The 25968-nt window shown below is 39.5% G+C and overlaps 1 protein-coding gene across 1 annotated transcript in view; it reads left to right on the forward strand.

Moving 5' to 3' along the window:
* NR3C2 (nuclear receptor subfamily 3 group C member 2) overlaps positions 1–25968 on the forward strand; it is a 346713-nt gene that overhangs the window by 248856 nt on the left and 71889 nt on the right. Inside the window, exon 5 of the mRNA XM_042935342.1 lies at positions 25620–25967. Within this exon, the coding sequence (XP_042791276.1) occupies positions 25620–25967 (348 nt within the window). The remainder of the gene's footprint in view (positions 1–25619; position 25968) is intronic.

The raw sequence follows: 25968 nt of genomic DNA on the forward strand, positions 1-25968 counted from the left end.
TCCCATGTACAGAAGAGGAACTTGGAATCTAAGATCATATCATCAGAGACTTAAAAAATGCAACGTAAGAATTCTAATTCCGTTGTCTTCCCTCTTTTCCAGAACACACCCCTCTCTTATTTCATTTCTCATCAAATAGGCTAAGTCCCCTTTCACCTTCCTTTAATGAAGCCTCTAAAACATTAAAATCTTGCTTCCTGTAGCTTTAGAAATGTAGACTTTACAAACCACAGGGCATTTCTAATCTGGGTTCCAATTTACTTCCAGCGCCTATCTGCAGCTTTCCTCAATGCCAGCAAAATCACTCTCACTGGGTTTAGCCAGAGCCTTCCTTTAAAGGGTGGCCGTATCAGGCAGGGCTACCTCTTCCTCCTGGAATGGACCATGTCATGTCATGTGAGAAGAGAGGGATGTCAGACACAGGAAGCAGTAGCAACAGTAGACATGATGGTTGCTTTCTGGAGACAGAGAGGAGGCAGCTCAGTGAAAAAGGAAGGGAAGCAAGATGCTGATACTAGCAGTGTTCAAAGATACACTCTCGTATATTACTGATGAGGATGGAACCAAAGAGAGGAAAATCTGTAAATTAAAATTCATCCACATAATGCAATATTAATCAGCCAATAAAATTACGGCGATGAAAATTCAGAGCAACATAGAAACTTTCTAAAAAAAGTAATAATGAAAAATTAGCATGCAAAATTATTAAAATTTTACTTATTCTATGATTCTAGCTATATAGGAAAAGACTTGGAGGAGTCAAGAGACTGAGGAAGAAATGTTCAAGTAGGTTGTGTCTTGTTTTTAATAATATGAACGTTTTATAATAAAACTTTAAAAATAGAGTTCACAATTTTGAACTAAAAAGAAGGGAAACATAAGAATAATACTGCTACTGGGCAGAAGAAGTAAAGAATTCTACAGATAACCAAAGGAGTTTTCCCTGAACAGAAAGGAGGAAAAGGTGGAAGGAGACTAGAGACATCAGTAAATCAGTCTCCTGCTGTGAAATGCTGGGAGAACTGAAATGGAGAAGTGGGTGAAAAACAAAAGACCCAAAGATCCTAGAGTGACAGAATCATAACTGATTCTCCAAGAAAAGGGATCTTTTCTACTTGAGGTAAATTGGCTTTACCTGCCAGCAACTTTTGGTCACCTGCAAAACTCACACGCGGTGTGGGTCTGGTGAGAGAAGTTATAGGATCAACGCCAGTGAAGAGGAGGTTTAATATCTGAAATCCAATAAGGAAAACAATTTTTATATCTTTAAGGGTCTCCTGAGGCAGGATATGCAGTAGTCTGTATAAGTTTAGAAAGCCCAAGTGTACTGAGTTTTATGAAGAAATACCATTGCTTGGATTTTTTTTTTCTTTCCAATTCCTCTTGCTTGGAGACAATAAGAATTTCAGTGGGACTTTTGAACAGTAAAGTGCAGAGGGAAATAACACATTTTTATAAATCAATGAAAGTATGGTTTTTGAATCTTCACGTATAAGTTACGCCATACTCATTTTCTTAGTAATATGACTTGAGTTAAACAACTGGTATTTTTACCTTGCAAAATTTCAAAGAAGAAAGTTCAGGATTGGTCCCAAAGCAGACACAATTTCAAGATTTACTATTTTTCTTCATTTCTGAGACTTTTTTTCTTCCAAAGTTTACCTATTATGATTATAATTTGCGATCAGTATGTGCATTTAATTTTTATTAGTTTTTTTTTTTTTAACTCTTAATTATATTGGTGTCTTATTTGGTGACAGATGACATCTTAGCAATAGAAACATTCGATTCAAAGATTCGTCCCTCCTAAGAACATACACATTTGTAGGCACATACTCATGTCTGGGTGGGCTTACCCAGGTAGGCCGCTTTTCTTGGATCTTTTAAAATATATGACCCAGAGATGTTTGGGAAGTTTTGCTTGGTATACAAAGGCCCCTTGTTACTTCCATGCATCCTTTAACTTTTTTGTTTGCAGTCTGTCCTGGTAGGTTGTCATCCCTTCTACTTAATGGGCAGCAGAGCTTAGCCTTTCTGACCTTTTGGGGCCAGGATAGCTTGTCACTGGCCCTGGTGATCTCCAGAGAACTGGCATCAGAGCCAGCCTCTCTCCTTCTGGGCACCACCTCGGATGTACGGTCCTCTTTTGTCTGGACTCCAGCAGCCTTCCAGTTCCACACACTCAGTGCTGTTTTCTGTAATACATGATTGTTTTCTAACTCTCTGATAAATTGTGGGGAGCTTTTGTTTTTGCTTTGTTCGCAGTGCTTCCTATTGTTGCACTCTTTGAAAAGTTACTTCAGATGATAGAGGTTTATTTTTATTTTTATTTTTATTTATTTTTGAAAGAGAAGAGAGAGAGAGAGAGAGAGAGAGAGAGAGAGAGAGAGAGAGAGACACAGAATCTGAAGCCAGCTCCAGGCTCTGAGCTGTCAGCACAGAGCCCGATGCAGGGCTCAAACTCACAGACCATGAGATACGACCTGAGCCAAAGTTGGACACTTAACCAACTGAGCCACTCAGGCACCCCAGGTGATAGAGTTTTATTATAAGAATATTGATAATTTCACAATTAGCCATTGGGAAATACTGGGATGTTGCTTGGGACACATCAGGTTTCAATTTCTAGGGTTTTCTCTTAGATTTGTTTTCCTCTTTTTTTGGCTTCTTTTCAAGCAGGAAGCTCTCTCCTCCCTCTGTTGGTGTTTTTGCTTACTCATTATTTTCATTATACTTGTTTCTAGGCGCTACCTTCTGTACCCTTTAGCTTCATTGTCATCTGAGTGTCCTGGAGTCAAACTTCCAAGAGAGGGTCTGGGCTGATTGGTTGGTTAACTATCAGAATGGGGCTTCTGATTGGGTGGAATCCTCCAGAGGATATAGACACATGGCTGCCTTTGCCTCTGCTGCCCCTACCTTACCCAGGCTGGTGTGGCAGGTTGTAGATACCTGTGCTGCAAAGTTTGATGATCTTTGACAAGAAAGATTTTGATCCCATTTTTCAGGAAGGAGCTATAAGTATAGATAGCAATCAGAGTATAATAGACTCAATGTAAACTCATTAAACAGTTACAATAACTGTTAATTGTAGAGAATCCCTTAAATCATAGTAATTTTTTCAACACCCTGATTTTTATTCACATGTTATAAGTTACCCATATATTTAAAAGTAAAACATTTGTTTTTAGCAAGCAAATTGGCAAAGGAAAACAATAACTTCATGATCTTGGAAAAAACTACTAAGGCTTTATTTTGGAGTTCAGGGCTTTTTGATATAGCTCTTCAGAAAACACACACACACACAGACACACACACACACACACACACACACACACACACACACACACAACATAAATAAAGCAAATCTTAATTTTAAAAAAATCACCAGTTAATGAGTAAGGTAGACATTTTCTTGTAAAACATCTCTATACTAAGATAGTTCTCTGTCCCTACATGCCACGCTCTGGACAAAGGAGGAGCTCTAGGATCATGGGAAGGGTAGGGAATGAGGGCTAAGGAAATATTAGGGAAGAAGATGAAACCACTTAAAATTAGGCATCATAGGTTTACCATACTCAGTCAACTTAGAAAGGGTGCTCAGTCATTCTAGCTAAAGTCCCTGTCTGTTCTCTAGGATTCGTTGCACTGTCTACCTCAAATTCTGATTTCCCACAGTGAAAATCTTGAATTCATTTACTTTTAATTAACAGGCATGTCCACTAAGGAATATAATTTAATCTTTTTCATTTGAAAACCTAGAGACTAATGATCATCTGCTTGTTGCCTTTCTGAATAAACATCTTCTTCTCCCCGTCTTCACAGTAAAATGTTATGATTGTGAAGATGGGGAGAGGAAGCTATTTATATTACAATAAAGTCCTCTGTTCTCACCTCTAGGACATACAGAAAACCATCCAGCTAACCTGCCAACAGTCTGTCAGCCTTCAGTAGTAAATATGTATGATATTTAATATCATTAGTTTCTGTTAAGATGATGATTTTTCTGGCACAGATAACTTACCCTTTAAAGGCTAACCCAATTCTGGGGTGACTGGGTGGCTCAGTCGGTTAAGCGTCCAACTTCAGCTCAGGTCATGATCTCACAGTCTGTGATTTGAGCCCCATGTCAGGCTCTGTGCTGACAGCTCAGAGCCTGGAGCCTGCTTCGGATTCTGTGTCTCCCTGTCTCTGCCCCTCCCTTGCTCATGCTCTCTTTCTGTCTCAAAAATAAATTTTAAAAAAAACCATTAAAAAAAAGAATAGTATTAGAGTAAGAATATTACAAAAAAATAAAATAAAATAAAGGCTAACCCAATTCTAACAGATTTTTAAAAATATTTTTATTGATTTATCAAATTATACATACTTGCTACAGTGATTAATAAAGGAAACTAATAGTTCTCTGCAATATATTGAGGGAATAAAGATGGAAGAAGAGTCAAGACGTTTGCCGAGCACTTTATTTACTGATGAAAAAATAATGATTTACATTTTGGCAGGGAGGCTCTTAAAAACTGAACTAGCAGAGCTAATAAAAATGGTTTCTTCAGAATGTGCTGCTTCGTTATTTTGAAAAGAAGATCTATCAACAATAATATAAAGGCAGTTGCTGAGTTAGGTCAAAGAAGTCAGAAACTCCAAAATGTAATTGTGCTCTGTTTCTCCTTCAGTGTTTGTACAGTATTTGTTTTGAGAGGATGATAATGTGGAACATGTTTAAATAGTGAGGAAGATAAGCAGTTGCTCAGTTACCAGCTAATTATTTTTTTTATATTAAGATTAATTTAATTTGTATAGGAGGGGATCATACTGTTCCAAAAGTGCATCTCTGGTGAACCCATTCGTTGATTTGTTCAGCAAATATCCATCGCACACCTCTGAAATTCCAGATGTTCCACATGATGTTGCCGATGTAGCAATGAGAAGACAGGCACTGGCCTTGTTTTCAAAGACCTAATCTTTAAGAATGAAGAGATTTATTTTGGACCCGATAAGCATTAAAAATTGCAGCAGGGTACTTAAAAAACATCCTTACCGTTGATAGCGGCCCAAATCCCTGGAGTTCTTTCTCTCTGCCTTAGAGTGGTACCCATAGCTTCTTGACCTGTATTGATCAAAGTGGTGGCACCTCAGGATGACTTCCCATGACTGTGTCCCTTGATATTTGGTTGGTTCATCTTGCCTAGTTGCTTCCCATGCGTGCTGATCCTACCAAACGGCCCTGTGGCATCTGCTAATGCTTGCATGGGACATTGTCTAGAAGGGAGCAGCTGTGCAGTGCGAACTCCTGCAGAATGACCATAGCTCCGTCCCAGTTCCAACTACAGCATCTGTCAGGAAACGGAATTCTTCACTTCCTGTTGCTCCCTCAACTCAAGCTGTGAAAATAAGCTCTTCACATTCTTGCTGAAAAATTGAACTTCACTATGAAGATTTCTGGCCACCTTAGAGGTTTCTAAGTCATTTCTGGTCTGAGGACAACTGAAGCAGCTCTGGTTGGTCTCCTCAGAACATGTGCCATGTCTCTGTCTCTTATCACTCTTGTAACGGATGCTAGGAAACGTGTGTGAAGAAAGGCTGGAACTTCGGGAGCCACTTTCTAGGAGCTCTCTCTCAGCTCCCTTCAGTTCTTGAACCACCATAGCATGTTACCATTTCCCTCAGGAACTTCAGGACTCACCTGCAGCAATGGCCTGAGAAGCCAGGAGACAAACTTGTGTGAATAATATTTTTAATGTTTTTATTCTTGAAGACCTCTCCACACAAAGTTTTCTTAATCTAGAAAGACTCAAACCAAGCCATTGCTAATTCTAAAATTAGTTCACCAGTGAAAATTCAGTTTCATCTTTATTTGGCATTTCATGATAATGACTTAGAAACATTTGCATATGTTAAGTAGCTCACTTTTTTGTTTTTAATTTTAAAGCAGACACTTAAAGCCTATAGAATAAAAACACCTTTCCATTCTGTATATACTCCTATTTTTCGATAAATTGAGTTAAGTTAGAAATTTTAAGCCAAATTCAAAAGATAATGCAAAGGAACAACAGGAAGCCCAAGAGGACTGTGTAATTAAACGATCAGTCATTCTTGGTTCTCACTGTATATCACGTTCATCTGTCAAGTCTTTGTTTTAAACCCACTCACCCGTGCCCTACTCCCAGAGACCCTCATGCAGTAAATCTGAGGGAGCACGGGCATCTTTTAAAATAGTATGCATTGTACATCAGTACACTAGAGCCAAGAACATCTGTTCTAGGGGTTACTAGAACACTGGCAGCAGTTTTCTTAGGATAAGAAAGCCCTTTCATTGTTTGTTTTGTAAATGTTTATTTCTTTATTTTTGAGAGAGAGAGAGCATGCACACGAGTGAGCTTGTGCTTCAGGGGAGGGGCAGAGAGAGAGGAGTAGTTGAGAGTCCCAAGCAGGCTCTGTACTGTCAGCCCTGTCAGTGCAGATCCTAATGTGGAGCTCAAACCCACAAGTGGGAAATTATGAACTGAGCTGAAGCCAAGAGTCAGACCCTTAACCAACTGAGCCACCCTGGCACCCCTCTTTTTTTTTTTTTTTTTTTTAATGTTTATTTTTGAGAGAAAGAACATGAACAGAGGAGAGGCAGAGAGAGAGAGGGAGACACGAAATCCGAAGCAGGCTCCAGGCTCTGAGGCGTCAGCACAGAGCCCAATGTGGGGCTTGAACCCATAAACCATGATTTAAGCTTCTGAGCCACCCAGTCGCCCGCCCTCGTTTTTGTTTTTTAAAGCACCATTGTTTTATTTATTTATTTATTTCCATTTAGCATTACTTTTCTCTTTTTAAGTAAATCACTAATCAGCATTTGGAAAATATTTCTTTATCAGGAGAGGTCCCCTAAAAATGATATTTGAAGTTAATACATATTTGTATTTTCCTTGTCAACTCTAACAGCCCTGCAAAGGTCCATGTTAGCGTTTAGTCCACTGACTTTACTGGGTTGTGCATTTCTAAGCAATAACTTTTTAAATTTTACATTTAAATGCTACAAATATTTGGGGACAGAGTGTTCAGAATGCAAAGATGAAGGTAGGTTTCTTAACGTCAGAGAGGAAAAGTCTGAAACAGTGACCCTACAGCTCTCTTCTGGGGAGCCAAGAGTGAGGAAAGAGATGAGAAGGCTGAGAATAATCTCAGGAAGGAAACTGGGGGGTGAGAGAGTCCATGGAAAGGTTTGTGATTTTTTACGAGAGAAGAACCAGATTTAGAAATGCCATTTTAGGTGTCACCTCACGTTTGTTCATTTGCTCCTACCTCATACCCTGGACATGTGTAGACATTTGCCCCCACTGAGGAGAGAGAAAAGGAGCTAGGTTATAACTCCTTTCCCCCCCGCCCCCCACACTTAGAGTGCCCCCATGCCAGCACTGTGGCTGTCCCCTCTCAAGCTGGTAGTCAGTGGGTCAGATGTTTGTGTATGTGGTGTCGTCCAAGACCTCAAGTGGGTCTGTTCTCCACACTGTTCTTCAGAGCAAAGGACATCTTGACCCCCTTCTCCATTCTTTCCCAGTAGAGATGGTTTGGTCACATCATTAAACTCTTTCCAGATAATATTAGTGGTGACATATTGTTGGCTTTCCAGTTGTTTCATGATTAAACAAAAATCCTTATCAGGCTTTAAATATTATATAAGATTTGATTAAAACACTCCGGAGTCTAAGACAGATTCAAAATAAAACTTAAAAGACTTAGCTGTATTTGATTTATTTACTCTAAGGTTCACTAACTGCCCCATTCCCAACAAGCTTTCATATCCAGTAGGTCAGTTTTTTTCAAAATGTTTGACTCATTTTCTTCCTTAATAAACAGAATCTGAAGCCTCCCCTTAGGTTATTTGAAATTCAAAATAAATAGGATCCCGTGACTGAACATAACGCAGCGAACACAAGGCTTGGTTTGTTTTCAACTCACATACACCCCTTTCGCCTCTACCTGCTTACCCTGCCCCTTGAAAGGTTCTGTGCCACTCCTAGGCTCTACCCTGTGTAACTAGTCCTTCCAGCTGCTCCAATGTGCCCTCCACACCGCCAGTGACTTCTCCCTCCCACAGCTCCCTCTGGTCCTGCGCTACAGAGAAGTTCCTGCCAGTCAGTCTCAGTGGTTTGAGTGACAGCACGCTTTGTCAGGCACAGCAAAGTCCTCTCATTTGCAGTAGACATAGGGGAAGGCCAAGAAAACCACCTGTATTCCTATGTGTACGCGTCTCCCATCAGTGCTATAACAAAGTACCACAAACTGAAAACAACACAAATTTGTGGCCGTATAGTTCTAGAGGTCAGAAATCCAAAATGGGTCTCACTGAGCTAAAATAATATGTCAGCAGGCTTTGTTCCTTTGTAGAGGCTCAAGGAGGAAATCCATTTCCTTGCCTTTTTCAGCTTCTAGAGTCTGCCCATATTCCTTGGCTCATGACTCTCTTCCATCTTCAAAGCCAGATTAAAGGCATCTCTCCTACCTTAATGTATTTCAATCTGTAGGGTCCCTTCTGCCCTATAAGATAACACATTCACGTGTTCTGGGCATTAGGTGGTAAATGTCTTTGGAGGACCATTATTTTGCCATCACACTATTAACAACCTATACCCATCAAAACACACTGCTGCTTTGGGATTTCTGGATTGCTTCCTGACTTGGGCCCTCTACATACTCACCCAGCTCATTCCCCTCTCCCCTTACCCCCTGGCACCACTTCTTTCCATGAAGCCACTCTGATTTCTTGCTCACAACTTTCTGGTTGTGCCTTTGTCCGCACAATTCTTAAATGGCCTACATATTCCTTCCGTATGCTAATTAGTCTCCATCACCCACCCCAGGCCTGCTTCAAACACTGCATCACCTCCACATTAAGTGCAGCCCTCACAGATCAATCTTTTACACAGTTGGAAAGAACTTTCACTCCCTTTTAGGCTGTTCCAGATATTATATATGTATGTATTTTATTAAGACTTCTTGTATAGAGTTTTTTATTACTTCCTTAGATGAAGTTAATTAGTACCTCCTCTGTGCTTCCAAAGCCCCTATTGTAGCATTTATCAGTTTTTATTACAATTATTTGTTTATAGGTATTTCATGCCAACTAGTCAAGAATTTCTTAGGAGCAAAGTTGTCCCTTTGTCTTCATATCTAGAGCACTTGGAACAAGTCGGTTAGTGTTTAATAAATGCTTACAGAATAAATGAGTGAATGAGCATGCAGTTAAACCTTGCACATACATAGCTAAGCTGACTTCAGCAAAAAATTGTAAGGTTGGTTATATAGTTATTAAAGGCACAGTAGGCTTCATTTTGTAAACAGTCCCATAACAAAGATTCCAAGGATGATATTTTAAGAAATTTCTATAAATATTGTTTTTTCCATCCCTTTACCAAGAAGGTGCCGTTTCCAAAAAAAACATATAAGTCTTGATCATAATGTTGACTTATATAGTATAATTTGGCAACTTCTTAAATGATAATATATTGCAAAAAAGTTTTTATGTATCTCTTCATTTACTGATGAGGAATTTTATGTGATTTTTGAACTTCCAAATTATGCTTATTTAACCACAGTTTTTGTCCCCAACATGAGAGAATGGCCATCTTGGGATAGCTCTTATAGCTATTAAGGTGGAAATTCTAGCCCTGGTCTGGTAATTTGTAGTGAAGTTTAAGGTCAAGAGAGGCTAGTTTGAGTTGACCTGGAGTGAAAGGGCTAGAGAAATGAGCCCCCAAAATAAATTTGAAAAGACAAAGCCAAGAGGTAATGGAAAGGAAACACAGGAGTGAGGGAAACCTGAGATGAATAGGTTAAGATGAAGATTTAGTTGAGCAGCTTAGTGAGATCCTAAATCCCAGGGATCATGAGCTACATCAGTGGAATCATGGTTTCCAGAACATTTGTAACCCAAGGTCAAAGTCAGGTATATGTACTGATTTCAGGTGAGAGAGGGACCTATCTTCCCAAGAACTTCACCAAGATTGACAGAAACAAACGCTCAGCCCATGTTTGGGTGGCCAGTTGAATAAAGCAGAAATAAGCAATGCTGTGTTCATAACCATAAACATGAAGACAGTATTCTGGCTCCGTTTCTGGGAAATAGAGAAACCTACAAGCTGAAGAAGGAGAATGTTATCAGACAGTGTCTGTGAGGCCTCCACCCATTAGGAAAATGTGTGCCTACCTAACTGAACCGCATGAAACCACACTCATGATTGAAGTAACTCTGGGCAGGTTATACCTGGAAATTCCTTCACACAGTAGTCAGGTTTAATTGCACACTTAATTTGGCTGGGCGCAGGGCTAGCATTCATGGGATGGGTAAAAGGTGCAACTTCCGAAGATGAGAAACAGGCTATAAACCTAGGGGTGTGCACCTTTTTCCCTCCAGGTGGTGTCAGCAGGATGTTGACCAAGGGGAGCAGTGCCAGCAACACAGCTGAAGGAAGATTATGCTTTGTTTCATTACAGGAACAGATATTCTTTTAATGGGTAGTTAGTAAGGAAGCCTATTGTATAAAGCCCAGCTTGAATTTTAATGTGAGAATGTTGAAGTCAGTCAGTCATTACTCATTTTTTTTATGAGTGTAATAACCTACAGGATATGCACTTGTCAGTCAGTACACACACCCTTTGGGCGTGGTAGGGCACTTGGCCATGCCTTTTAAATTGTAAACCTGATGCTGTGATTACACTAAGCTGCAGGAACTTCTCTAGTGCACCGTATGTTGTGCCCATGTTGCTCGTAAAATATGTTTGTGGTGTGGCACTGGTAATAAGACTTGGATTTCCAGAAAACTAAACGTAAGTTTTAAATGTATGGATAGGTTCCAATCCTTTACAACACCAGTGACACAAATAAGGAATTCTGTATAGAATTCACCTATCTGTAGAGAGCAGGGGAAAACCTTCAGTGCTTCATCTGAAAGGGCATGGCCAGCTCTCAGCTCCAGACATTTGTTGCCATGGGAGAAAACAGGCAGATCTTGTCAGAATTTAAGATTTCTTTTTGAGATATCAGAAATACAATTTTTTTGTGAAATATGCCACATTCTGAATGATGAAAATGAAGGGGTTTTGTTGTTGTTGTTGTTGTTGTTGTTGTTGTTTTTTAATTTTACTTAGCTTACTTTCCAGTTTGTGACTTTTGCTATCAAGGAAACTAACTTTAGGAGCATCATAAATTAGCATGCTGCTTACTTCAGTTCTCATTTGCTTGTTTTTATATAGTCTAGGAATTTAATTATCTTTCTAGCTTACTGTTCCTGTTTTTATCAACTTCCGTAGCGTAGACCAGTGGTTCTCAATCAGCAGCAATTATATCCCTTGGAGGGATATTTGGCCAAGTCTGGAAATACTTTTGGTTGCCACAACTTAGAGTGAGAGTGTGCTACTGGCCTTTAGGGGAGTAAAGGGCCAGAGATCCCGCTAAATTGCATAGGGCTCTACGTTGCATAGGACAGAACCCAACAACAAATAGTTTTGTGGCCCCAAATGTCAATGGTGATACGATTGAGAAATCTTCATGTGGACCCTGTTTTTAATTTCTGTGTATCCCTCCTTCCCTTCTTACTTGCCTTTCTTTTAAAGCACTTTTTTCCAGATACTCTGTTTCCTCTTCCTGGAATCTCATTCAGAACCTTTAGGTTGGTAGTTCTCAATTTCAGAATGTAGAAAAAATCTACATGGGAGTTTCTAAAAAATGGAGACTCTCAGACCCCACTTGTAGCTATTCTGACATGTGGATCTGGGGTGGGCCAAGATTCTGCTTCTTGAAATAAGCAGGTGATTCTAAGGAAGACCGTGCACAGACCACAGTGAAAGTGGTAGGACAATCCTCGTTTTCATAATATCTGCTTCTCTCCACTTTTTTTGGATCCTTTATTAGTTGAACTCCTTAACTATATTGTTACTTTTACTAAGCCTTTAAAAATTACATATCTTTTAATAGTTATTTACACTTTGGGAAATAAACTAAAATATTTATGGACAATCAGTCATCCAAGTAGCTGAATAATATATCTTACAGAGTTTCTTCCCAAAATTTCTGGTCTCTTTTCTCTACTTTTTTTGTAATATACTATATGTCTTTTCACTGGTTGATAGTGCTTCCCTGAAAATAAAAGATTAAAAACTTGAAAATATTAGAAATAATCCATGTAAGTGATTCCTTGACCAAACTGATGCATATGAAATATTACCAAAAATTGAGATCATAGTTTATGCCATGTAGTTGTTCCATGGAGGCAAAAAGGGAGGGCATTTATAGGCACATAAGAGCTATTTCTCCAAATGCTTCCTGGAACTCAGGAAAACTACATGTTTATGCAGATACCTGCCTTCAGGAGCTTCAGCTCATGACTGGCATCCCATGTATTATAAAAATTGAGTTCAAATCACAGGACTTTGATAGGTCTACAGCAGTTATTCAGTGTCTTGTTGAAATTTATAATTAGAAGGATACGTGGCAGTTATTTGGATCATTTATCAAGGCATAGCCTCTGGGATGTCATTACCAACACAGATGTCCTTCCACACAGATAAGACAACTTACAATCGTTGTAAGTTGCAAACATCGTTGGTCTGCTAACCAGCTTGCCACCAAGGGTCATGGGTAACTTTGTTATCCAACTTTGACCACTTCTCATCATAATCCCAAAGAAGCTATTTTTAAGAAAGCTGGAATTCTATCTGGATGGCTTTGTGTTTATTGGCAGATATTAAAATAGTTATCGAATGTCCTGGGGAGAGGTCATTAGCTTCTCCCTCATAATATTCATCAAATGTTTTTCATAATAAATAAATACAGGTAAATGTCTTGCTGAGCAAATGTGTTTTCACGGGTTTCCCTGAGCCCCTCCTCTGTAAAAATCCTTATGGCTGACCCAACCAACAGGCTACTATACTTGAAATGATGAGGCCATGTGTAGAAATCCCCTTTACCAGTTGGAATCTCAGTGAATTCATCTTCCTGGAACTTTATTTCATCTGACTTAAAATGAGGAGATTAAACTGGCTGATCTGTGATGTTCCTTCTTGTTCTAGAAGGCTATAACTCTGTTAGAGTGCTCACAATATAGATATCCAACGTTGAATCGTCGGGGGTCCATCTGTGGCAGGAGAAGATCACAGCTTTTCTCTGCATCCCTGCCCCTTCCCCAAGGATGTGTCAGGGTCAAGGGCAGAATCATTTCCCATGATTGCATCCACAGAAAGGAAATCATGCTGATGCGTCAAACTCAGCAGTACAAATTGGACCCTAAGATTAGGGATGGAGAGTACCTCTTTCCTGGATCCTGTCTCTAGTCTTGTTCTTCTATGAAGTTAAAGAGGTAAAACACTTATTTTTGGCTTTTCCCTTTTCCATCTCTCATTAGACTTTCTCAGGGTCAGAAGTGGCAGGGCTGGCTGCCCTCTCCTACTGTACTTGGCTTGCTGCTTCTTGGAGGGCACCTGACCTGCCTTTGTTATCATACCAAGGCTTCATTGAGCCCCTGGCTGCAGTTATTTTCTGGATAGACTAGCCTAGCTCATTGGGGCTTGGGGTGAAACCTAACATACTCTCTATTTCCCTTAACAGCTTTGTTAGAGAATGGCAACTGTAGTCCTCACGTTAAGACATATAACCAGTTTTCGAATGTCAGCAAAGCATTCATTTATTTATCTTCCCTTTTTTCCCCCTTTATTGCTGTGCAATAAAATGCTTAGACAAGTTCTGAGCATGAGAATACAGAAACCAAACAAATGAATGTAGAGTGTATCATTATTCTGGGCATATCTCATGATCTTTTATTCTCTGTGATCATGTCTGTAAAGGGAGAATAGTTGAATCTAAAAAATTTTTTTAAATGTTTATATAGTTTTGACAGAGAGCATGAGTAGGGGGAGAGCAGAGAGAGACGGAGACACAGAATCCAAAATAGGCTCCGGGCTCTGAGCTGTCAGCAGAGAGCCTGATGTGGAGCTCGAACCGACAAACTGTGAGATCATGACCTCAGCTGAAGTCAGATGCTTAACCACTGACTGAGCCACCCAGGCACCCCCTGTTGAATCTAAAAAAGAATTTCTAGGGTTGCCTAGGTAGCTCAGTTGGTTGAGCGTCTGACTCTTGATTTCGGCTCATGTCATGATCCCAGGGTCATGAGGTCAAGCCCTGTGTTGGGCTCTGTGCTGAGCATGGAGCCTACTTAGGATTCATATTCTCTCTCTTCTCCTCTCCTCTCCTCTTCTCTTCTCTTCTCTTCTCTTCTCTTCTCTTCTCTTCTCTCTGTCACCCCCCCATTCCTCCCCCCTTGCATGTGTGCTTTCTCACACACACACACACTCTCAAATTGAAAAGAAAAGAATTTCTAATCCTAACTCTGGGCCCAAAGAAATTGCTATTAAAGAATACAAATTCTTTGCAGGGAAGGTTATAGGTTTGTATCATCCCCATTCAGTTATGGAAGTTAAAAATTATTATGGACGCTAAAAATTGTGCTTTACATGGTGTGTAACTTAGAACCACATTGTCTGTTTGAAAATCCTAGCATGAAATTGGCGCTAACCCAAATCAGCAATGAGGAACTGACTCCTAGCAAAGACCTCTGCTCTGGGGGGACAGCCGTGGGCTACCCCATTACACTAGAAGAGACTTGTTCTAACATCAGCAAAGCCATCAGTGAAATTTATCATCAAAGACACCATGAATTCTTCCCAGTTACATATAGAAGTGTTAAAAATCACAACATGCTAGCAGACTATGTTTTAAATGAAGGGAAACCTATCTTTGGAACATAAGCAGAATACTGATAGGAAAATGGTAGGCAATTTGTGAGAAGAAACCCTAAGTGTTTTTGTTTAATATCCTTATTGTAAATGTGACATTACTTTAAAAGTTACTAACAGTGGCATAAATATGAATTACAGCCCAAAAGGAAAACTTCCAGAATGGCCCAATTATCCTTCCGGAACTACTTAAATCATCTCCAGAAGACCTCCTCAGGGCAGCTCATCTTCTAGCTCTGGCAGAGATGGGCTGACTTGTTTTCATCTAAATCTACTGTTCTTTCTCCTCTGTGAAGGCAAAATAGATTATAAGGAATCACTCAATATAAAAAGGGATCTAATGTTTACTTCTCCTAAAAGTTTCTTTTTGATGAGTTAGCATCATATTTATTAACAACTTTCTTAAATGCTTTCTTGGACCTTTTGCTTTTAGTGTAGCTAAGTGGTATACATTTGAATAATATTTTTGAAACTTAAGTGGAAAGCATATTCTTTTAAAGACTCTTTTTGTCCAGCCTGCCGTGCTGAATTAGGTTTTGAGAGAGTCACCAAAGCTCTGGAATTTACACTGTGGCAGAATACCAGATGAAAAAATAGCCGTTCATCTTCTAAACAGAGCTGCGAGGTCAGGCATGTGTGTCTGCCCCCACCCTGGCATGGCTCTGCTCACCACCAGGCAGCTGAGAAGGCCTCGTCCTCAGCAGGGACCTGAGACCTGCCAACACAAGACATCATCAGAGCGCCTCAAAATGTTTTAGTACTAACTCTGTGTGCAGAGAAAAGTTGGAATGAAACCATGAGAAGCAAATGTAAGAGAATCACTTATTCAAAAAAGGCCATTTGGTTTGGCTCTGCTTTATCTGGGAGTTTCCAGACCAATTCAGCCTGTATCCTGAAGAGATCCCAGCCTAGAAAAATAATTTTTTTTCAAGTACATGCATCATTGGCTACTATTAATTCCTAATTTAGACTTATTCTGATAATGTCAGTGGAATAAAATGTAGAGTAATATTTATTTAAAATGCATAAAAGATACAAACATTGACATTCTCTCTTCCCTCAGGCCTATTTAATTGCCCCCCCCCCCAACTTGAGTGGCATCCTGTTAACTCATTAACATGTACTTATTACACTCATCCTTTTTTTATATTAGTCTTAGCTTCTAATATGAATATATTTTTTTTAATTCTGCTTGGCTTCTTTGTCTTGCATTTTTAAAATGTTAAAACACTAGACTAATGGTAGTCAGAAATACAGAATGTTTTCTGTGTTATGCCAGTTGTGAAAAGTATGTGTCTATATCAATTCATGGTATTATTATTCTGTGTTTTGTTATCTAGTTCAATTCTTTCTCTTGCTAAGTTTTAATAATTTTTAATCATTCAATTATAATCTCAACATTGGTAGTCTCGACTAGAACCTAGTCAGTTTACTTTTCATGTAAATAATGTAAAGCGTTACTTATAATTTGCTTAAAATTGAGACAATTTTATATAAAATATGCTGTTAAGTAATAGTCCGTAAAAGATAATTAAAACTATAATGATGTGGCTCTAAGTAATTCTTTTACAGAATGAGTATTGAGCTAAGGATAAAATATTTTGAAAAAAACTGGTATTGGAGATAAAACTATTCTCTTAATCTGCATATTTTTCCATTCCACTCCATAGTTTTTACTTCTCAGGTACACAAATACTAGTCATAAAAAAATCTGAAATTGAATTTAGGCATCTTCCCTCGTTGCATTAGAATTCTTGAATACTTGTAAGTCGTAAGGTCACTGGGTACAATTAAAGAGTCCAAGACGAAGAAGCCATTGCAGTGAAGTGAGAGCAGATGCTAAGAGGGAAAAACGGAATAACTGAAACCTGCCTAAATGTGACACTCAGGCAAATGTTAAAGCATTATATTTTAAATGTTCTCTGAGAGCTTATTTACAGAATGTTTTGCTGAAAATATTATAAAGAAAAATGCCATTAACCTAGGGTAAATAACCTCCTAATATATCTATTGGATAAACTTTTATAAATACATACATACAATTGCTTAAGGTAGATCCTATTTAGCAGACTTGCTGGTTTGAGGAGGTGTTCATGGGACCCTTTCTATGGGTTTTCTGCCCAGCATGTGTTCTAGCATCTGACCAGTTCTTTTTGGCCTGAGCCTATGGAGGATCGTGCTGGGGCTCAGGAAGGCACAGTAAATTAAGTTGTGCACTGTAGTCTGTTTCCAGGTCACTGCCTTCTGCCTCTTTCTCATACCTTATTCACCCTTTGACCTTGTTAGAACAGTAATGTTTCTTCATAAAACATCCTTAATGAGACTATTTACCTTGCATACCCAATGAGATCATGCTTTGTGTAATAAATTCTGTGCTCGAACATATGCCAAGAAGGCAACCCTTGCAGCTGTTAAAGAATTAACTTTTTAACTGAGGGAGGGAACTTTTGCTTGCCGTCCATAGCTATCATGGCTCTGTTTTTCTTATTTTAAGTATGTTATAAAACTAGATGGAGGTTTTCTCTACTTTTTTTTTTTTTTTTTTGCTTAGTTGTTTGTGTTTTGTTTTGCGTATACAGTTGTATCAGTCTTGAGCATGGCATAGTTATTCCTAAAGAATGTGAATTTACAAAGCAGATAAATAATATGTATTTTCTTAATAATGTTCATTTGATTTCAAATATCTATTTGTGCAAAGAACTCAACTCTCAGGTGCAATGGAACTTAGGAACTTTATTTTTAATCAGAAGTAGTAGTTTCTTCCCCCATGAATTCTATTTTTCATACAGACCAGTTTGAATTCTGCCTGTTGGTATCTCCTTCCATCAGGATTATGGTGTCTTCACATGGAGCAAAAGCATAAAGCCTGGGTTGCCTGCTACAGGAGCAGCCCCCGAGTCCACAGAAGTTGACTGTTCTGCCTAAGGAATTAGGAAAGAAAATATCTTGTGGATTGGTACAGGCTGTTATATGCCTCCTGTTAAAGAGATTAATAATCTCTTCAGTACAGGTAACCTAATGGTAACCTTGCCGAAAATTTAAGTCATTTGAGGGCTTGACCCTTTTTCACACCCCTTTGGCCTCTTGGTTTGATGTCATCTGCAAACGTAATGGGGTTTCTCTCTTCTGTTTTTCCATGTCATTACAGTAGCCCACCACCTGCTGACTCTGCCACAGTCACAAGTGCCATCCTTGTGACCCCCTGCAAACCACTGCACCCCTCTGTACGATGGGGATGACAATAGTACCTACCCCACAAGGCCCTTAGGAGGATTAAATGAGATATTTTTAAAAGATGGTGTCCTAGCACTTAACATACAGATCCCCAATCAATGGTAGCTCTTTACTATTGCTTTTTCCCCACTAAGAAAATTACATAGTCTCAGGATTAGAAGAAAACCAAAGAGCCCATTTTAAACACAGAACTAAAGCAAACAGTCCTGTAGCTTATAGTGGTGAAACTGTTTCTAACAAACAAGGTGTGACTGCTGGGGGATAGGGTAGAAGAGAGCATAGAGGACTTGACGTGTTTTTTTCCATGGTGCTGGACCTTCTTCCAGGCATGCATTCTGACATCGCGGTATTTGTCTTTTGAGCTTATTTTGGAAAAATACTTCTAAATTTATTTCTTACCACATTTATAGGGGTAAGGGATTTATTCCTGTTTCTCAAACAAATATGAACCAGAGAAGTTCCTTTCAGACAAATGAAAGGCCGGAACGTACAGTGGAGGTCTGATCGTACAGTGGAGGTCTGATTTTCTTCCATTGTGGGGCCACTGGATCTCAGTAACTCATTGAATCACGTTTTTCTACCTTTGGACAGAACTGCACTCAGGCAAGCAGGATGCCTGTCTACCTATTACTTTAGAGTTTTTAGGAAATAATATTACGTGCTCTTGCTGGTAATTCATTCCAGGCTCTCTCCATAATGCATTCCAGAACACTTGAAGGAAATTCTCCTGATATCTAATCTCAATCCCTTCTTCTGCCCTTTAAACCCTTTATATCTTATCTTAACTTCAATGGGGATAGAAAGCAGATCCTCACCAGGGTTTGCCACGTGCCTTGTTAAGTTTTTGAAATTGCTATTTTGTCTCTCACGTCCCTCCTCACCCTCTACTGTAGAATTAGTCGATCCCAGTCTTTTCCCACTTTTTTTTCCCTCTTCGCTAAGCATTTTTTGTCCAGGGCTTTGTGGGTAAAAGATTTGTCATTTTGTTGTTCCCCCTGAGACTTCCTTGGGGTATGTATCAGCACATAAATGGCAAGGTGCAGGTAGAAGGTGTTCCATGTAACCAGCCCACCCTCCACCCCAGCTGGCCTTGAGGTGCCAGCTACTTCCCTGCCCCACCACTGCTTACAGTTCTGTGGGAGTAGGGCCCCAGGGGCACTACGGGCATGGTTAAGCATCTGACTGTCCGTTTCGAGTCAGCTCATGATCTTAACAGTTCGCGGGTTCGAGCCCCATGTCAGGTTCGGTGCTAACAGTGCAAAGCCTGCCTGGGATTCTCTCTCTCCCTGTCTGTCTGCGCTTCCCATTCTCATACTGTCTCTGTCTCTCTCTAAATAAATAAATAAACTTAAAAAAGAAAAGAAGTCGTGCCACAGAGAGCTTTGGAACTACGATTTATGCTCAGCCCTGCCACTCAATCCTATGGCAGTCTCTTGCTTTAATACAAACTTACCACCAAGAGGCCATTTCTCTGACATTGTTTCCTCTTGTAAGATTCTTGCTTGATTTAAAGTAGTCTCAACCTGGCCAGACCTCGAAGACATGCTGCTTCACCTTCATAAGTCTGGCTGTCTGTCTAGCCCGCAGAAGTACCTTGTAGGGAGGTGCTGACTTTGCACCTTTCTGACTTTGTACCTCTGGCAGGGAAAGTGTCAGAATACGTCATTGGGGGTTGTCTTCAGAACCTTGTTACCCTCTCTGCACAATTAGTGAACCCCTATTCTGACTGCCTCAGATTCCCCTGAGTCTCTCTTCTGAGATTTGGCTTCTGGTCTGAGGGACTCCCCTCTTTGAGGGGAGGTCAGTTGTGCTTAAATTTGGGTGGATTCCCAACACAGGAAGGTGGCCTGGTCCACATGGGTCTTCGTATAACATGAATCACACTAGAAGCAAACCAGGACATGGTGGGAATTAATGGCAGAGGGGTATTGTAAATTGTGACCTCCCATAGAAAGATGCAACAACTTCTCCCTGCCATTGTCTGACTCTCCAAATATATTGTCAGTACCACCGACCCCAAACTTATCATTGCCCACTTCATAGACCTAATTACTTTCTTATGTATTGATCGAACTTCCCCAAGATTGTTACCTCTTGTCTAGGCTCAGATCTCGTTACTCAACATTGCACTGCTCACAAAAACAGCATACCTCTACACAGTGGGTGGATATTGGTTACCTGCTAAGTAGTGAATAAATATATTCTACGGTAGCCACAAAATTATATTTATTAAAGATACAAAGATGTCTATAGATACCCTGTGCACATATTAAAATTAAACATATGGAGATCCACTCATTTGGAATGTCTTTTTTCCTCAGGTTTATTGAGGTTATGATTAACAAATAAAAGATTATATATATTTAAGGTGTACTACATGGTATTGTGATATAATGTGCATGTATAATGATTACCACAAGCTAATTCGCATAATACATCACCTCATATAGTTATCATCTGCAGGCCTGTGTAATGTGGAAAGTCTTTTAATGTGGTCAGAAGTTAGGTTTGAGTTTGTCTTAGCATGTGTTCTATGCTAATAACATTGATAATGCCTGTTAATTTATTAAATTTTGTTCATTAACGTGAGACTATTCAGAGATATTTTTTAAAACACTGTCTTCAAGTTCTTTAACCACTCAAGGAGTATTTATAAACAGTTGAAATGCACTTTTTTATTATCCATTGAGAAGCTAATCATTTATTCCTAAAGCAGTGTAGGCACATTGCCCCTGGATGGTTGCCCCACTCCCATTAGTATGTACTGCCTTGGGAACAATATGTGCTCTTTTTCCTGTTAGTACCAGTTAGAGAGGTCCTGCTGCAAAACTATTAAACCTATAGAATGGTGACATTTCTTCCTTTGGTTCTATGACACAGAAATACTCGATTGTCCCCCTAACTCTCTGAGCATGTCTTCTCTGGCAGTAGGAAAGCAAAGAGAAGCCACGCAAACAAAGAGGATGAGGAGGATAGGGCAAACGGGAGCAAGGTGAGGGTGGCAAGAGAGAAGAGAGAGGAATGGGTGGGTACTGTTACTGTCCTGTGGCTTCAAACCAGAAATTATATTTGGCCCGTGAACAGAAAAGACATGTTTTTGTATAACCTCAGTCTATTCTCTCTAATGTTTACTGCCAAGACCTAAAACTTCAAGACATTTCTAAAATGACAGAATTCTCACTTTAAATTTCTCCAGTGAAATGTCATGATTGAAAAAATCTCATACTAGTCTTTTATTTTACCCCAGAAGGGGCAGGGGGAAGGCTGTCCTAATTACCCATTTCTTGAACTAAAATATCTTTAATTGAACATACTTGAGAAAGATCACGATGAAAGTAACATGAACCATGGGAGAGTCCCATCCCACCATCTTACTGTGAGGTGCAAAAATGAAATCATTCCTATCCAGCCATCATTCTTCCACACCAGTAGTTTGTCAAAAAGTATGTTACTGGTCCTGTCCACCTTGGGACATAGAGTAAACCACAAAGGAAGACCTGCCATGCCATGTCTCAAGGCCTTTGTGAATCGTGAGATCTCAATGGGAATTCTTCACACTTTTTATAAGGTTCCACCAGATGCGCCCTGCTTGCTGTTCTGCATTTTGGTCAAGATAGGAAGCAGGGCCTCCCCACTGCACAGCTCCTGTGGTGGGGAGGGGGGGGGGGAACAATCGTGGAGAGCCTGTAGAGTTCTGGCCTCCAGCAGTGCCGGGAAAAAGTAGCTGCCCAAATGTTGCTGGTAATTAAGGACTTGGCAGCTGAGGGCAGCCAGGAAGCACATACTAGTTACTGTAACATCCACGTAGAATGAGTGAAACTCCTTTAGGTCCAAGTGGGACTGGGACATGTTTAAATTCACATTAATGTACCTCTCCATGCACCCTCCCCCCCCCCCCACACACACACACAGCTGTTGCTGGCACTTAAGAAATGAAGTGTGGCTGTGGCCACCTGGGAGCATGGGTCCCCAAGCCCGATGCCCATTAACTCCATGTTAATTTAGTAAGGTGGTTTGTAGGCAGTGCTAAGACCCCCAATTTATGTTCACTGATGCTTTGGATAATGGAAACATGCTTATTAAGGATCTTTGGCAAAAGATTTTCCTGTGTAATTAGCAAACATCTTAATTATACACTTGGATTTGAAGCTGTGGCTAATCTTAAAGTATAAAAATAATGCAAATTAGATAAAGAAAGAAGGATTAGAAAGGAAACCATATAGCATAACTCCATTAATAGAGTATAATAATTTATTAAAGTTTCTCAAAATGTGAATTTGAAATAAATTCAGCATTTATTAAGTACCCATAAGCATAATGGAAAGGATGTTTTAGGAATGTGTAAGACACTATTACCAACTTTTAGGAACTTTCATTTTAGAATATAACACGTATTAGAAGAGCAGCATAAACTTTCCAAACACTTTAGAAAGGCTACTTCGAGTAATATAAGTATAACTAATTATGTATCTCCCCGTGCTTTTAGAAAAGATATTGGATGGATACACATGGCTGCAAAATCTACATACTGAAGATATTTATTACCTTGAGCTGTTTAAATAAATATAGATTATTACTCAGTTCCAAGCGTGTCCCACATATATTCCCAAAATCATAGGCTAAAGTTAAGTGTAACTGAAATACCAAACATAATGTTGATAATCTCTTCAATAGGTTATGCTACAAGCCATAGCCTTGTGGATAAGTGCTAGAGAAAATGTTCGTGATATTTTATAGCATTGACCTTAAGTCAGCCATGAGAATAAACACAGCAGTATAGACCTAAGGCCAAAAAGAAATATGATTTTTACAATTAATTTGCAAGCAAATATCACTTTTAATAAAATTTGAAACTATAACCCTTGGCTGTTGCTAGTCAATCAAATTACAGTTATCATCAGATGTAGTCTTATAAAGAAGGAGGACATTTTAATGAACTGGAATATTTTTACTATTTGAAGAATTATGGAAAGAATGGAAGTAACACTGAAATATTACTTCAGGTGTCAGCAATAACTTTCAACATGTTTTTATTTTTCTCATCCATTTAGCCCTCTGTGACATAGGAGAGGGGAGCCTTATCGTCTCCATTTCTCCTTGAGGCTTAGAGAAAAGTTTATGTGACCCAGGCAGTTCCCAAGTATCTATTATCCCCAAATAATCAGTATGCTATCGATGAGGCACTTTGCTGATTTTTTTTCTTGGTTGGTGGCTCACTCATTTGTTTGTCAGAAGCATCTTAGTTACATACCGTAAGTTTAGCACTACTGTGCAGTACTTGCCGACAGCTTCCCATTAGCACATGTGAATATGATACATTTGCTTTTCATTAAAACAATTCCAAACATCAGATTTTTTCTGCCAGAAATCTTTTATTGATGGAGGTAGTCTGTAAAGAAATGAAACGATTTGAAATGACTGCTTTAAAATTGTTTTGCTAATTTTAAAACTCCTTAAAATATAGGAATTATATCTTTTAAGCCCAGTTCCAGTATTTAATAGATGTGTGGCAGGTAGATCTATTGTTGGCCAGTGACTTGTCGTTCATCTAAATTGGTAAGTGTTTCTGTGATGAATGTGGTAAAGATGAATGGCCATGATTGTAATCATGAATGGTTATTTCTAAAATCAAGCTAATTAGTGTGGCGTATTTCTACTCTACATTAAACGTGTATGCTAGAAGTCCCTCACGTGTTTGAACTAAGTAGAGTTTTGAAATTCTTCAGTGAAATTGAAAACCTTACAGGGGCGCCTTACAGGATGGCTCAGTCGATTGAGCGTCATACTTTGGCTCAGGTCATGATCTCACAGTTTGTGGGTTTGAGCCCTGCATCAGGCTCTGTGTTGAAAGCATGGAGCCTGGAGCCCGCTTTGGATTATGTGTCTCTCTCTGCCCCTGCCCCTCTCGCACTCTGTCTCTCTCTCAAAAATAATAAACAAAAATAAAATAAAGAAACCTTACAATTGCAAATAAGTTATCACTGTAGCTCTAAGCTCAATTTGGCATTTCTAAGCTTTCTTTTCTTTTTATCCTTTAAGTCATACATCAAGGGGCACCTGGGTGGCTCAGTTGGTTAAACATCCGACTTCGGCTCAGGTCATGATCTCACGGTCTGTGAGTTCGAGTCCCATGTCAGGCTCTGTGCTGACAGCTCAGAGCCTGGAGCCTGCTACAGATTCTGTGTCTCCCTCTCTCTCTGCCCCTCCCCTGCTCCCCTGCCCCTCCCCTGTCTCTCTTTGTCTCAAAAAACAAACAAACAAACAAACAAACAAACAGTTATCTGTCTACCCATTGACCCCACACACCTGCCATCCAAAACCCAACCTCCCATCTACCTTCCAGTCTCCCTTACATTTCCCCATTCTTTCATTTCTCGTCTATTTTAAGTGGCCTTGAGAAAAATGAGAAAGAAAAGCAGTTTCTGTTAAAATTAATACTTACTGATCCTTTGGTTTTAATTAAAATGACCACATTATATTTATTGTCCAAAATATGGCACTTGTAAGAATAAACAGGGCATTATTGGTAATCATGCCGGGAAAACCAGCATAAACCAGGACTGTTCTGGGTAAATCAGAACATAATGTCACTTGTACATAATAAGTTCTCCTAAAAATCTGAAGTGGGATTCTAATATCGTAGTATGATATTTTTTAGTTAGATTATGTGATATGTGAATTGTTGATTTGCATTCAAAATATAGAGTGGGTCAGATTTTTAAATATTGTATATGTGTGTGTTGATGTAACTTAAACATGGTTTTTTTTTCATTAGCATTAATGAAAAATGAATTTTTTCATAGCATTAATTCCTATACATGTAGTTAGCTTAGTAGTTAGCTCTCCAATTTGAAATCATCTAGATACTTAATTTATTCCATCTTGTTGCCTTGCTTTGGGGTTGATTGCTCTCCCATTAATTCAGTTGAAATCTATAAATCACTTTCTCCAGGTATAGCATTCACCAGCATGCCACGGGGGCTGTAAACGAGGAGGAACACCCAGTCTTTGTGTTTCAGTGGTCACAGTGTAACTGGGGATTAGGGCTAGCAGAATTTATGCCAAATAACCGCATAAGCCAGTGATGACACATGGACCAGAACAGGAAGAGTAAGTGGTAGAGAAGTACAGGAACTAGTAAAGGGGCCAGCAGAGCTAATTAGAGGGAGCAGAGACTGCATTAGAATAAGACCCATTCTAGCACATGTTGGCAACCTGGTGGAGAATAGGCGGGAGTTATTGGTTTATATAAGATTTAATGGAGACATATGTAACTTATTAGCATATGAAGTAATTTTACCTTCCTCTGAACGCTCATCTCTATCATGTGTTAGCTGTGTGATCTTAGACCTACCTATTTCTTAACCCTTCTGGCCTGTTTCCTCATTATAAAATAAGAAACTTAATGGTGCCTACTCATAAAATTGTTAAATTGGTTAATTAATATAAAACATTTAGGACTGTGCCTGATATTAGAAAATCACTGAGAAGGCTCTATTTCTGTTACTGTGACAAGACATCTAAGTCAATGTTTAATTGTAACTTACCTCATGTAAGGTATCCCAATCCTAATTTAAATTTGCCCTTATTATTTACAATTTCTTTTACAGCTCGAAAGTCAAAGAAGTTGGGCAAGTTAAAAGGTATTCACGAGGAGCAGTCACAGCAGCAGCCCCCGCCCCCTCCCCCACCCCCCCAGAGCCCCGAGGAGGGGACAACGTACATAGCTCCTGCAAAAGAGCCCTCCGTCAACTCAGCGCTGGTTCCTCAGCTGTCCACAATCTCACGAGCGCTCACGCCTACCCCTGTTGCGATCCTTGAAAACATCGAGCCTGAGATCGTGTATGCAGGCTACGACAACTCAAAACCAGACACAGCCGAAAACCTACTCTCCACTCTAAACCGCTTAGCAGGCAAACAGATGATCCAAGTCGTGAAGTGGGCAAAGGTACTTCCAGG

Source organism: Panthera leo, chromosome B1 (genome assembly GCF_018350215.1).
Source record: "Panthera leo isolate Ple1 chromosome B1, P.leo_Ple1_pat1.1, whole genome shotgun sequence".
Taxonomy (NCBI): Eukaryota; Metazoa; Chordata; class Mammalia; order Carnivora; family Felidae; genus Panthera; species Panthera leo.